The sequence below is a fragment of the Moschus berezovskii genome, chromosome 27 (genome assembly GCF_049115385.1).
Source record: "Moschus berezovskii isolate FMDL1 chromosome 27, NW_MosBer_1.0, whole genome shotgun sequence".
NCBI classification, from domain to species: Eukaryota; Metazoa; Chordata; class Mammalia; order Artiodactyla; family Moschidae; genus Moschus; species Moschus berezovskii.
Window position 1 is genome coordinate 22035029 of NC_142486.1, and position 15148 is coordinate 22050176.

The window sequence follows — 15148 nt, forward strand, 5'->3', positions numbered from 1 at the left end:
AGACAGAAAGAAAAAAAAAAAAACATGGAAGTAAACTAAAAGTCTGCCCGACCATCATGGATTAGGCAAACCCAACCACTTGTCCATTAAAACCTCAAACTGCACCAAAAGTTGCCACTTTTGTGAATATGCTTTTATTTCATAGTAACAACATCATAGAGGGAGTGTCAACCAATATGAATTCCCTATCTAGGTCAAACTGCAAAAAGACTTTGGCATGTGTATTAGGGGGGCAAGGTCAGCTTTTGTTGTTGATTCATTTTGTTTTTGGCTGCTCCATGCAGCTTGCGGGATCTTAGATCCCTGATCAGGGGTTGAACCTGGATCACAGCAGTGAAAGAAAGTGTTGAGTCCTAACCACTGGACCGCCAGGGAATTCTCCCAAATTAAGTATTTTTTACAAGGTGTACAAGTTTATCAGGTAACATAACATGTAAACTCTACATGTACTGAATCACTAATGTGAACATCTGAAATCTCACTTAAAATTCCATTTGGCCACTTAGTCTCTAGAAGGGTTTAAATGGCAGGCAAGCAAGCAAAGACATGGCTCAGGGTAGGTGGGAGAAAAATCACTTGAAAATATATTTCTAACATATTCCTCCCCATTATTTACTTCAAAACATGGAAGACAGTCAAATTAGGAATTGGGCATGATTTAAGTCACTGTTGTAACAAAGGTCAAAGCCTTGACATGGTGAATTAACTTCTAATTGAAGGAATATATTTCAAGAACCACCACACAGACCCACAAGGATCTAATCTGAGCAGACTACTAGATCTTACAAATCAACCTCACACAGGTAAGTCTGCTGTAACGTCCCTAAGAGCCACTTAAACACTGACAGCGACAAGGACTTGAATGCTCAAGCTCTTAGGAAGGTCAACTCCCTTACCTTTAACTCAACTTCTCAGGCTTTGTTGTGCTTGATTACACCAGAGACTACACCCTCTTCCTCCTTCCATTTGGTAAGGAACCTGCCTGACAGTGCAGGAGATGTGATATAATCCCTGGGCCAAGCAGATTCCCTGAAGAAGGAAATGGCAAGCGACTCCAGTATTGTGCCAGGAGCACTCCCATGGACAGAGGAGCCTGACATCCACACGGTTGCAAAGAGTTGGACACCACTGAAGCGACTTAGCATGCAAAACCCCACTTACAGTAACCCTTCCCCCTCCTTCCGGCTTGGTATTCTCTTCCTCAGGCTAAAAAAAAAAATCTATGTTTTTTCCAAAGTTTAAAACGAATCCTGCTCCAAGAGCTATGCTAATATGTTGTCTCTAGGGTTAGTCTGTTCCTAAATTAATCTCTTACTTACAAACTTACATGGGTAGGAAAGTGAGGGAGTATGTAATTGATCTTTCTAAGTCTAAGGCTGGCTTCCAAAACATCAAAGGAGACAGGTTATATACCTCTACCTCTCAAATTCTATACTCATTCTATACTACTTCTTCTTCCATTCAACAGAATCCATAATGAATAAAGAATAACCTTCTTCCTAAGTCTCTCAAGCAGAGGATGGTCTGAAAACCAAGATTTCTCATGTCATGTCCATTTGGAAGAATATTATCAAAAAAAAAAAAAAGATCAGAAAACAACAAGCATGGCAAAGATGCAGAGAAACTAGAACCCTTGGACACTGCAAGTGGGATGTAAAATGGCGCAGTTGCTGTGGAAAGGTATGGCATTTCACCAAAAAATTAAACACCAACTTACCGTATGATCAAGCAACTCCACTTCTGGGTATGTACCCCAAAGAAGGGAAAGCAGTGACTCAAACAGCTATCTGTACACCCATGTTCATAGCAGCATTATTCACAATAGCTAAAAGGTAGAAGCAACCCAAGTGTCTACTGACAAATGAATGGATAAACAAAATCTGGTATATACATACAATGGAATATTATTCGGGCTTAAAAAGCAAGGAGATCTCGACACATGCTGCCACATGGATGAACCTTAAGACATTATGCTCAGTGAAATAAGCCAGTCACAAAAGGACAAATATTGTACAACTCTTCAAGGTTTCTAGAGTAGTCATAGAGACAGAAAGTAGAACAGTGTCTTCCAGGGGCCACGGGGACAAAAGACTGGGGAATCAGTTTAATGGTTTCCCAACGTTTTAGTTGGGAAAGATAAAAAGGTTCTAGAGATGAATGGTCACAGTGGTTATACTATAATGTGCATATACTTTATAGTACTGTACCCTTGAAAATTGTTAAAGTGGTAAATTTTTTGTTACCACAAATTTTTTAAAGTTTTTTTTAATTAAATAAATAAACAAAAAACAAGATTTGAGAATGTCAGGTTCAAATTAGGGAACAAGTCCCTACCTTTGACCTCTCTTTTCCACACTGTCTCTCACCTGCCTTGTTCCTCCCCGTGTGTTTTGTGAGTCACTTAGTCATGTCCAACTCTCTGCGACCCCACAGACTGTAGCCCACCAGGCCCTGCTGTCCATGGAATTCTCCAGGCAAGAATACAGGAGGGAGTAGCTATTTCCTTATCCAGGGTATCTTCCCGACCCAGGCACTGAACCTGGGTCTCCTGCATTGCAGGCAGATTCTTTACCATCTGAGCCACCAGGCAAGCCCTTTTCTTCCCTACAGTGCCAAAATCTCAAGTTCAGAAAAACACTGCCACGAAAGATGATTTCTCTCAATTTCCACTTGATTGTAAGCTGACCCTTGAACAATACTGTTTTGAACTGCCTGGATCCACTGACACATGACCCATATTTTTCAAAGGAGAATACTACATGGTCTGCTGCTGGCTGAATCCATGGATGTGCAGGAACTGCAGATACAGAGGACTGACTATGATAATACGTGAATTAACCCCTGCGCTGTTCAAGGGTCAGCTGTAACATGGAAAGATCTTTTTAAAATTCCTCATCATGGAAAACTGTTTCTGATTTGTATCATTTAAATAAAATAATATTAAGAAGAAACACATCTAAAACCAAGAAATACACTCTAAACCATGTCTAAAAACTACACCTGTATTTCTTCTTCTGCAGCTGCCATATCATAGTTTCAGACAGCTCAGTGGCATAAATTTCTTCAAAATGAGGGCTCATGATTTTTGTGACTTCTCCATCTCCAGCACCTAAATCAAGAAGTCTATGGGTTTTCCAGTCTGGATTAATTTTAAGCAGTCTCTGAAACTGATCTGGTGAAAACACAAACATTGAGCCTCTTCCTAGCAACCTGGAAAAGAGAAAAAGGACAAAAATGGATGACTGTGTACGAAGTAAGCACTCCCACCCAACATCCACACAAAACAGTGACATGGCACCAACAGCCTTCTGAATTTACAAAATGCTTATTTTATAAGATTATATGATTAAAATAGACATCTTCTACATGATTCATGGTTAAAAAGCAAAGTTAACAACATAAGAAAACACCTCCAAATATCATCATCTGTCTCTGAGGCTCCAAACAGCCCACCCAAAAGAGTGGGGACAGGGAAAGGAAGAAAAGGTGTGAAGGCAGGAAGAAAAAGTTAAGAAAATAAAAGATGACTGAAAAACTGAAGTCAAAATAGGAAGGCGTAATAGAAAACATGTATATCAGTTTAAAAAAATGTCAGGCCAAAAGAATCAGACCACAACACTAGCCAATAACACTGAGCAGAAAAAGCAAATGGCGGGGGCGGGGAGAGGCATTTACAATATGAAACTGAACAATGAATATAAAAAACAGGTCTAGATAATAGATTTTTAAGAGACACTAGAGAAAAGAGGAAGAGTGGTCCTTGTGGTATCAGTTAATCTGCATTTAAAAGTAGATTCATACTTGGGTCAGTTTGTATGTTATACAATTGGCTAGGTCCTCTTATTTCTAAAAATCCTAAAAAAACCTCTAAAACTTAGTAATGTCTTTGAAAATAGAGGAGTTAAAATAGAGATCAAAGAGTGCTCTAAGAAAAGCAGCCACAGATCACACCAAGTCTCAAGGAAGCATCGTCTCGGGAAATAAAATGTGTCCCTACTTAGAACTTGTTTTCTAGCTCTGAAATCCCAGTCTGTCTAGGGCAGGGATTCCAAACTTCCTGTAAGCAGCAGGAGCATTTCTTTAAATGAAGCAGATGTTACTCAGACAACGTAAAACGTAACAGAGAGCGAAGAGCGCCAGCACTGCTGCCAGCCCGTTTCCACCCTTTCTCTGCAACCTGAAGCAGCTCCTCAGGCGCTTCCTCTTCAGAACCAGGAAAAGTCTGAAAACCACTGGTCTAGGAAATGGCAGGGAAATCTGTACTGGAAACAATCATAAGGTACAATAAGCTTATGCAACGACTGGAAGGATGTGTGCAACTGGGTGTTCCTGGTAAGACTGGTTTCAGAAAAAAATTAAAATTATGGAGCGAGTTCCTCCTCTCCTTTCCCTTAGGAGAGGTCAACCAAATCTAACAATGTGTTTGCAGTAAATCTTCTGCCCCGCAGAAATGCTAAAAAAAATGGCACAGGGAAACCTTCAGAGATTTTCACCAATACAACCACCTCCAGAGAAAACTTCATCTCCTAAACTTTGTCTTTGACTCTCAATTGCTCCTATCTTCTAATGGGAAAACAGGATGAAAAAGAAATCTGAGAAAAGGAACTGAACTTTCTGAAATAGCTACGTAAAACTTCACAGAGGAACCACAATCAGAAGGAGAAGAGGTAAGAGAGGTTACAAGCCTGGGGGAGCTTGGGGGATGCATGTTTCAAAAGTTGGTGCCCACCTGACATAGAAAAAAAAGTAAATTGCAAAATAGTTACATGGCTTCAGCTTTCCCAGTTATAAAATAACACGCTTCCCTTGCCATATCTTTTGGAATCTAAGGACCCATGATATGATAATCATAAAATTCTAGAGCTAGAGGTCACCTGAGGTCAAAGCTCATGTCGAAAGGGCATCAGAGAAAGAAGCATTGCCCTATATCCAAAGATCATGAGCAACAGAGGCTATACCAAAAGATTTAAACAAAATCTCACAACAAAAATCTAAATTCATCGAACCCAAATGACCTTAGCCCTCTAGGGAGCACTAGGAGTAAGTGGGAAGAGTTTTGGGTGGTCACAAAGATTTGAGGGTGCTACTGTCATTTAGTGGGCAAGGTCAGAAAAGTCAGACTTCCTGAAATGTGTGGGGCAGTTCCAGACACTGAAGAATTATCCCACTTAAAATACCAAGACAATGACTTTGCTCAATACAAGGTTTCTGGCAAACACATACCATGGAAAGGTATGGCTCTCTAATTTGTCCTTAAGTCCCAAAGTTAGTGATGTCCATGTATGCATATGTATGTATGTGTGGGTGGGTCACGCACGCGTGCGCGCGCGTGTGTGTGTGTGTGTGTGAGAGAGAGAGACAGAGAGAGAGAGAGAGAGAGCCATTCTAGATTCTCGCCCTAAATTCTCTGTAGATTTGGAATCTACAGAGGAAGTATGCCTCCCTCCCCACTCCCACCCCACCCCCATCCACAGGCTCAGTTATGTCTGACTCTTGTGACCCCATGGATTGTAGCCAACCAGGCTCCTTTGTCCATGGATTTCCCAGGCAGGAATAATGGAGTGGGTTGCCATTTTCTGCCTCTGGAGATCTTCCTGACCCAGGCATCGAATACCATGTCTCCTGTGTCTCCTGCATTGCAGGTGGATTCTTTACCCCCGAGCTATCAGGGAAGCCCACAGAGGAGATATACCTCCTTACAAATATCTTTATAAAAGAATACAGCTATCAAGTCTCCCTTTCTTGGTTTTCTCCTTTCCCACAATATATAATATGTATCTTACTTTTTAGTTCAAGAAGGTTACCACACTAATTATTTCTGTAAGAGACAGCCACTCATGGTAATAAGCCACCACCACCATGGAGAGAAGGTATCACTGGGCTCAAAACTAAGCTTCCAGCTGAGAACAGGGCACAGGGCAGGAGATGATTTTGCTTTATTGCTGGAGGGGGCATTGAGGGTGGATGATGGAACGGGTGAGCATGGGGGTTATTTAAAAAAGAAAAGTAGAAGAGCTGTAGATGAAGGAACCCACAGGGGACTTAGTATTGCCCCTCTGACCAAAATGTGAAATCCCAGCGCAGAGAATTTTAACCAGGGGCCAATAGGGTAGAGGTAGGAGGAAGGGTTAGAGTTTGAAATCTCCCCAAATTATAAGCAAAATGTTAAATGTAAGGACTATTTGAACAGAGAATTTCTACCTTACATCACTTTCAAAGAGGTACAGAACCCCAAAAAGGCTAAAAATCACTGCTGTGGTGACTAGCCTGGTCCCCTCCCGCAACAAAAAGGTATAGAACAGAAATTCAATGCAGTGAATTTTAGAAACAAAATGGCAGACCTAGTTGTATAAATTCAACTACCAACACAAAAATAACAACTGTTTGCTGAAGCCAATTAAAGGCAACTTCATATAAACAATGAAGAAAGTTAAGAAATCTTGAGAAATGGCTCATGGTGCCTGAAAACATATTTAAGGACCAGACGACAGACTGGGAGCCAGACGAGACATTCAGTAGAAGCTGGTTCCAAACCTGAAGAGAAGGAACAGTGGACCCAGCCAGTAGCTATAAACGGTCCAACAGGCTTTTCAAGCACTGAGCACCGCCACTTCTCTCTTTGGAGTTCTGGATTCTTAGGCTTTGGGGTTTGAAAAGTTGGCTGAGAAAGGATAAAAATACTACTACAGTGTTTTCCATAGATTTAGGTGAGAGAACCACTCGAGAGGCAGAGAATTTTATAAGTTTACAAAATCCTGGTGAGTCTAGACTTTACATAAGAATAGAGGGAGAATCCGTCACTCAAACAAATCCCATTTACTGCTGGGCTGAAGTAAATTAGATCCTTCCCCAGAATACCTGCTTCTGGGAAGTGTGCTTACGGCAAAGATCTTACTCTTCGGCCTATAGCTTGGTTCCAAGTATCCTGTTCCTCTCTAATAGATCAGCAGCAGGATAGGCATTACCTGGGAATGGGTTAAAAATTGGGACCACAGAAAGTGTGGTCCCACCCCAGACCTGCTGACTCAGACTGTACTTTAACCAGATGCCCAGATGATTTCTGTGCACATCAAAACTAGGACGCACTGTATCCCATCACAGAAATACAGAACAATGAGGCTCTTTATCAAGTTATAGGGACTTTTAAAAGCAACCTGCTGAGGCTGAGACACAGGGCCAAGGATTTTGACTACAAGCGTTGTAGCTGTGGAGATGGTCAACATCTCAACGAGGTAACTTTTCTTTTTCTTAGACCTAAAGATAAAGAAAAAATTATCCAAGATTAACTTACCCATTGATAGATGTTCTAGACATAAACAGGCTAAAAACAGATGACACGAAAGAGTGATATAATTGGATAAATAGCCAGCCCGATTTCTCAATGCTGTTGTTTAAGAAGATCTGTGTTCCTTGATCAAGGTAACTCTGAACAAAGACAGCCTGGAGTGACTCGCATAATTTCTCTCTGTTGCACACATACCACTAAAAAGAAAGAAGAAGAAGAAAATGAAAACACAGAACTGAAGCATCACCTAAAAAATCCAAAAACGAAAACCAGAAGACTTAATTGGGTCTAAGATTTCCAAATACCATAAATCTCACGGCACTTTGAGAATAATCATCTCTTATACGACCCATAAGGTATAAAATACTTCCTCCTACCTAGTTTCTGGTTTAACTCTCATTCCCTTCAGGGGCAGGTAAGAGAGTGGAGGAAGGGTGAAGAGGCTTGCGAGCCATGCAGCTTGGTAGGTGACAGAGCCAGGCAAGTGCACTGACTCCTGGCCCAAAACTTCTAGCACTATGGCCCGCTGTGCCCCGAGATTAGGAAAGCTCTGTTGGCCTCTCCTTCACGGAGATTCAACGCAAGAAGGCAGTAACTACCAACATAACCTTGTTTTCTATCTAAAAACACTCAATGCAGTGATTTCACTTGAAGCCACCAAACACATCAATTAGCAGGATTTAACATTCCAGTGACCAGGGACTTCCCTGTAGTCCAGTGGCTAAGACTCCATGTTCCCAATGCAGGGGGTCCTGGTTCGATCCCTGGTCAGGCAACTAGATCCCACATGCTGCATCTGAGAGTTCTCATAATGCCATGAAGATTCAAGACCAGATTTAGCTACCCTTTTTATTGTGGGCTATAAAGAGACCTGTAGAAACACTGGTGTGCTTTACCAGATCATTTAACACTCTAACAGACAGGAGCTAAATGTGCTTGAGAAAGATTAAGATCTTACTTAAGGTCATATGCAAACAATAAGAAGACAAAGTAATAACATGCTAAGAAGCAGATTACCAGGAACAGGCTCTACCCAGAACACACATTTTAGAACAAAATTCAAGGACCTCAATTGTGGCTAAAGTGTGATCTTGTGTAATAAATGTTTCCCATTTTCACTGAGAGTTAGTACACCAAAGCGGGAAGCAGCCTGTGGGGTGCAGCAGCTACAGAGTGAGCCCACCATCAAGTCCCGGCTCAGCCATTCCTGTGTGTGAGCTCATACAATCACTTAAATCTCTGAGACTCTGTAAATTCATCACTGGTTTCTGTCTATCCTGGTAGGTTACTCTGAGGATTAAACGAGTTAATGCAGGCTTACTCTCAATACAGGGCCAGACACCAGACTCCTACAATAACAGCAATGAGATAAGGGTCCTCTAACACGGCCTGATAAATAAAAGTCAGTCCATTAAGTATACGATGAAACTGCTGAGTAGATTAGTTACTATTAATCTCTTATCAAGTAAGAAACAATTTCCCCCAATGAAGAGACAAAAGTAACCTGCTTACCCTGACAAATATGACCATTCATCAGCAGTAGGTGTCCCGTAACTGCTTACATAACCAATGGACCAATTTTACAGTCATCCAAAGCTTGCTAAAATACTGAAAGAAATCTTGGGTAACATTGCCAACACTAACGCTGATATAACCAAACAAGCACATTAAAGTTTCAAAGATTATTTTTTACAAACTCTGTGCCCTGACTTGATAAACCAAATCTTTCAAACTGCTAATGGTTTTGGGTTAATTTACCATTAAACACTTTTACCAAAACTGCTTGAACTTGATACTCTTTATTTTTCCCACTAAATGATAAGCTATGAAGCTTTTTACATTCACTGCCTACACTTTCTATCTTGGTCTGAAAACGTTCGTGCTTAACCATTAACTAATCCTTAATACCCATTGTGCCTGAAGTTATGCCCCAGTGCAGGCCATAAACCATTTTTTATTATACTCCTGACCTCCTGGTTCACATTCTAAACTCTAATACTGAAGCCATTCTAACTTTTATTTTCTCTTAATTCTCTGAAATGACTAATCAAGATGAAAGCCATCACCTGGGTAATAGGCAATCAGGTACATTCTATTACTGTGGACAAGAAGTCATTCACGTGGAACAGAGGAGCTACGAATTCCTTGGCACCCACTTGTAAATGGACAACCAGAACAATAACAGACTCTGACTTCCAGAACTAAGCAAGAACTGGCACCATTAACTGAAAATAATGCTTACAAATGCCGCCACCCACTAAAAAAGCCTCACGTTTTAACAGCATTTCTCTCAATTCATCAATATTAACACATGTGGTTGAACTTTTACTGCCAGACAAATCTTTCAGAAAAGAAAATGCTTACTGATCAGAATATGCTACAGAATAAAAGGAGTAATGCCCTTCTCTTTAAAGATGAAGGTTGAAATACATGTTCCTCCTGACAATTTGTATGAAACAAATGTCAATTCCACGGCAGCATTATTCATAATTACCAAAAAGTGGGACAATCCCAATGTCCATCAACTGATGAATGGATAAACAAGATGTAACTGATCCATACAACAGTGTGAATATCAATCAAACATAGAAAGGAATGAGGCACTGATGCCTGAGATCTGAACCATGATTATTATGCTAAGTGAAATCAGCCTGTCACAAAAGGCCACAGATTACATGATTTCATTTACACAAACTGTCCAGAATGGGCAGATTCAGAGACAGAAAGTAGATCGTGGTTGCCAAGGGTTTGGGGAGAGGACACAATGGGGAGTGTCTTCATGCTAATGAATATGGGATTTCTTTATCAAGTGATGAAAATGTTCTAAAATTAAGAGAATGGTGATGGCTGTACAATTTTGTGAAATCTCCTACTAACCATTGTACACTTCAAAAGATGAATTTTACAGTCATGAATTGTATCTTGATAAAACTTTAAAAAAAAATACACAAATATCAAAATGTAGGTGGCATTTTGATCTTCCAGAAATTAAAAATGGTTTTAAAATTTAAGGAACTAAACATATTTCTCTGAAACCGCAAATTTTTAATTGCAAATCTTATCATGTCACAACCCTGCTTCACAGAAGTCATCTCAAAATAATATTCAAAATATTTAATATGGCTTAAAAGGCCCTACAAGATTTGTCCATTCTGTATCCACAGCCTCAACTCATGACGCTATCAACCCATAACACCCAGTCACTCACTACGTCACAACACTGCACCCTTCTTTCTTTTTCTGGAAGGCTCATTTCCCAAAGCTGTTTCACCTGGTATTTGCTGTCTCCTACATTTCCCACTACCCCCAACTGACCTAAGCCTAAATATTTCCCTTGAACTTCCCTGACTAGGATGGATCCCCTGTTCTAATACTCTCTCACATCTCATGTCTCCTCAATAACATTTATAACCACTGATCTGAATCAGTTCAGTTCAGTCACTCAGTTGTGTCTGACTCTTTGCAACCCCATGGACTGCAGCACATCAGAACTCCCTGTCCATCACCAACTTTTGGAGTTTACTCAAACTCACGTCCATTGAGTCGGTGATGCTATCCAACCATCTCATCCTCTGTTGTCCCCTTCTCCTCCCTCCTTCAATCTTTCCCAGCATCAGGGTCTTTTCAAATGAGTCAGTGCTTCGCATCAGGTGGCCAAAGTATTGGAGTTTCAGCTTCAGTATCAGTGGCTGATCTCCTTTAGGATGGACTGGTTGGATCTCCTTGCAGTCCAAGGGATTCTCAAGAGTGTTCTCCAACACCACAGTTCAAAAGCATCAATTCTTCAGTGCTCAGCTTTCTTTACAGTCCAACTCTCACATCCATACATGACCACTGGAAAAACCATAGCCTTGACTAGACAGACCCTTGCTGGCAAAGTAATGTCTCTGCTTTTTAATACGCTGTCTGGGTTGGTCATAACTTTTCTTCCAAGGATAAAGCATCTTTTAATTTAATGGCTGCAGTCACCATCTGCAGCGATTTTGGAGCCCCAAAAAATAAAGTCTGACACTGTTTCCCCATCTATTTGCCATGAAGTGATGGGACCAGATGCTATGATCTTAGTTTTCTGAATGTTGAGTTTTAGGCCAACTTTTTCACTGTTCTCTTTCACTTTCATCAAGAGGCTCTTTAGTTCCTCTTTGCTTTCTGCCATAAGGGTGGTATCATCTGCATATCTGAGGTTATTAATATTTCTCCCAGCCATCTTGATTCCAGCTTGAACTCCTCCAGCCCAGCATTTCTCATGATGTACTCTGCATATAAGTTAAATAAACAGAGTGAAAATATACAGCCTTGACGTACTCCTTTCCCAATTTGGAACCAGTCTGTTGTTCCATGTCCAGTTCTAACTAGTTGCTTCCTGAACTGCACACAGATTTCTCAAAAGGCAGGTCAGGTGGTCTGGTATTCCCATCTCTTTCAGAATTTTCCAGTTTGTTGTGATCCACACAGTCAAAGGCTTTGGTAAAGTCAATAAAGCAGATGTTTTTCTGGAACTCTCTTGCTTTTTCGATGATCCAATGGATGTTGGCAATTTGATCTCTGGTTCCTCTGCCTTTTCTAAATCCAGCTTGAACATCTGGAAGTTCATAGTTCACATACTGTTGAAGCCTGGCTTGGAGAATTCTGAGCATTACTTTACTAGCGTGCAAGATAAGTGCAATTGTGCGGTAGTTTGAGCATTCTTTGATATTCCCTTTCTTTGGGATTGGAATGAAAACTGACCTTTTCCAGTCCTGTGGCCACTCCTGAGTTTTCCAAATTTGCTGGCATAATGAGTGCAGCATTTTCATAGCATCGTCTTTTAGGATTTGAAATAGCTCAACTGGAATACCTGTATATAAATTGCATGCTCAGGGTCTGTCTTCCCAGGTAGATACAAAGCTCCATAAAAGGTCAGGGACAATGACTGACTTCAGTGCCTGGTACGGTTATAGATGAACAACAAAATGTTCCTCTATTTAACAATTACTGTTAAAAAATCACAGGCTATCTAACAGATAGAATTTAGTGTTTCTAGTAAAATCCGGAAGAGAACACAAGGATAACCATGGAGACAGCTGTCACTGGGTTTTGTCAGTTTCTAAAACTTTAAGGTTTTTGCAAGACCTTGCTTAAACCCAATTCTGCAAATAGCGGTTAAGCTACCCACCCACCACGGAATTACATTAGTACAGCAGGCAGTGAAGGAAGACGCAGAGTGCCTACCTTATACCAGGCACCTGGCAAAGCACTGCATGTTTCGTTTCGCACCTTACAGTACCAAATAAACGGGCTGCTGAGCACTCCCAACTGATTCAAACTCCTGTTCCAGGTGCTTGTGGTTTTTTAGATCTTTTTTCCAAGAAGCTTCTCTTTGCTTCGTTCTTTCCAGTGTGTCTGTCTGTGAGATTCAATTCCAGAAAAGAAAGCAGGACTATTCTGCCCAATTACGACTGGATAAATGGGTCTAAAGATAATCTGATCTAGATAATAACAGAATTACACTAAGCCAGCGTTTCTCAACCTCAGCACTATTGACATTTGGAGCCGGATAATCCTTGATCTAGGCTGTGGGATGTTCAGCAGCATCCCAAGCCAGTGCCCATCAGATGCCAGCAACAGTTCCCCACCCCCAGTCATGACAAACTAAAATGTCCCAGACATTGTCAAGTTTCTCTGAGGGTGCAAAATCACCACTGCTTAAGAACTCCTACATGGGCTTACCCAACTGCTTTAAAGTAAAAATGCAATGTTCCTATAAAATTGTATTTGCTTATCAGACTGAGGAATAGAGTTAAAAGTTTTTCTGAAATTACTTTGAGTTCCTCAACTAGTTAGACACATGGCATATAATAATCTTTTCTTCCAAAATACAAAAGACTTGAGCCCATTAAGAAAATGAGAATTAGAAAGTTATTTTAGAAAACGAACTTTCTGATTTCAGGTAATGTCAGTTCAGTTCAGTTGCTCACCTGTGTCTGACTCCTTGCAAGTGTCTTAGGTAATGTGGTTCAATAATAAATAAATATTTGGTCTTTATCCCCAGTTCCCAGAACAGAGCTCCTAAAACCTTGGGGAAACTCCAGAGTGAGTGTAAGGTAATGTGAAGGCCGGGAGGGCAAGATGGAACTTTCAGTCCCACCTCTACTATCCAGGGAGGGGAGAGAAGATAGAGATTGAGTTTAACCAACACTGGCCAAAGATTTCATCAATCACACCTTGGTAATGAAACCTCCATAAACCCCTAAAAGACAGGGTTCTGGGTGCTTCCAGGTGGCTGAACACACGGACATGCTGGGAGGATGGCTTACCTGGACAGGGCCTGGGAGCTCTGTGACACCCTCTACCTTCCCCTGCCAGTCCCTCGCCCTATGCCTCTGTTCCATTTGGCTGTTCCCAAGTTGTATCCTCTATAAGAAACTGTAAACAGAAATCATGTGTTTTCCTAAGCTCTGTGAATAGTTATCTAACTTGATGGGGGGTTGTGGAAACCCCAGAATTTGTAACCAAGTCGGACAGAAGCATGGGTAGGCTGTGGACCCTCAACCTATAGCTGGCATATGAGACACACACGAGACACGTGTGAGGACAGTCTTGCAGGAGGGAGCCCTTAAATCTCTGGGCTGTGTCAAACAGAAGTGAATCACAGAACACCTAGCTGGTGTCAGAGAATTGGTTGGTGTCACAAGAAAGACACCACAGTTAAGACTTTTGTTCCCCAATGTTAAATGTGACCAAAGCATGCACAAACTGGATAAAGGCCAGAACTTCAAGCACTTGTTTTCATCTTTATCTACTCACAAACTGCAAAGACAACTTGTATTGTTACATAATATCAGTGTCTACACAGAGCTCCACTAGAGTGGGTACAGCTTGCTATTAAGAAGGCAACCTACTTTCACAGCCCTTCCGGCAACTAGGCTTGCTAAGAGGGACACCATGAAACAGTGGGGAAAGCCTGGGCCTTGAAACCAGACAGAGCAGGATTCAAAATTCCAACTCTGCTGTCTGTTAACCATGCTCTTAAGTAAGGTTCATCGCTCTTAGCCTCTGTTTGTAAAATGGGGCTGTACCACCTACCTCTAAGAGTTGTTATAAGGATTAGAGAGGATAATATATATACACAGTGCCTGACACTTAACAGAAGTCCAATAACTTGATTTTCTTTCCCTTCCTATTCAAGGTTCACAAAAGCCAGTCAGAGAACTGAGGTTTAAGAGAAAGCCCAAAACCACACTGTAGGTCTCGGCACTCTGCTATTCTCAAAAGAAGCGAGTGACCAAAGACCTGAGATATTCAATACCACTAAAGGCAACCAGAAAGGCTCCACTAACGGAGTACAGGAGAATCTGAGCTACTACAGTGGGTGGGAAGACCAAACTGAGGACACTGACCTTGACAGCTAAGGATTCAAAAATCACATTCTAAGTTCTACAATGCAATCATATCAGTCCAGACATTTAATCACTGATGCCTTGTGTATCAGATACAGTGATACCTTGTACAAGGGCCTCCCTAGTAGCTCAGACGGTAAAGCAACCGCCTGCAATGCAGGAGACCTGGATTTGGTCCCTAGGTCAGGAAGATCCCCAGGAGAAGGGAATGGCAACCCACTCCAGTATTCTTGCCTGGAGAATTCCATGGACAAAGGAGCCTGCTGCTGCTGCTAAGTCACTTCAGTTGTGTCCGACTCTGTGTGACCCCATAGACGTCAGCCCACCAGGCTCCCCCGTCCCTGGGATTCTCCAGGCAAGAACACTGGAGTGGGTTGCCATTTCCTTCTCCAATGTGTGAAAGTGAAAAGTGAAAGTGAAGTTGCTCAGTTGTGTCCGACCCTTAGCGACCCCATGGACTGCAGCCTACCAGGCTCCTCCATCC

At 41.5% G+C, this 15148-nt stretch overlaps 1 protein-coding gene across 3 annotated transcripts in view; it reads right to left on the reverse strand.

Moving 5' to 3' along the window:
* Positions 1 to 15148, reverse strand: part of METTL9 (methyltransferase 9, His-X-His N1(pi)-histidine) — a 50184-nt gene that overhangs the window by 27743 nt on the left and 7293 nt on the right. For all 3 annotated transcript variants that reach the window (XM_055409662.2, XM_055409661.2, XM_055409660.2), the window contains exons 2-3: positions 7292 to 7482; positions 3001 to 3210 (exon numbers count right to left, since the gene is read on the reverse strand). In XM_055409662.2, coding sequence (XP_055265637.1) covers positions 3001 to 3210; positions 7292 to 7482 — 401 coding nt within the window. The remainder of the gene's footprint in view (positions 1 to 3000; positions 3211 to 7291; positions 7483 to 15148) is intronic.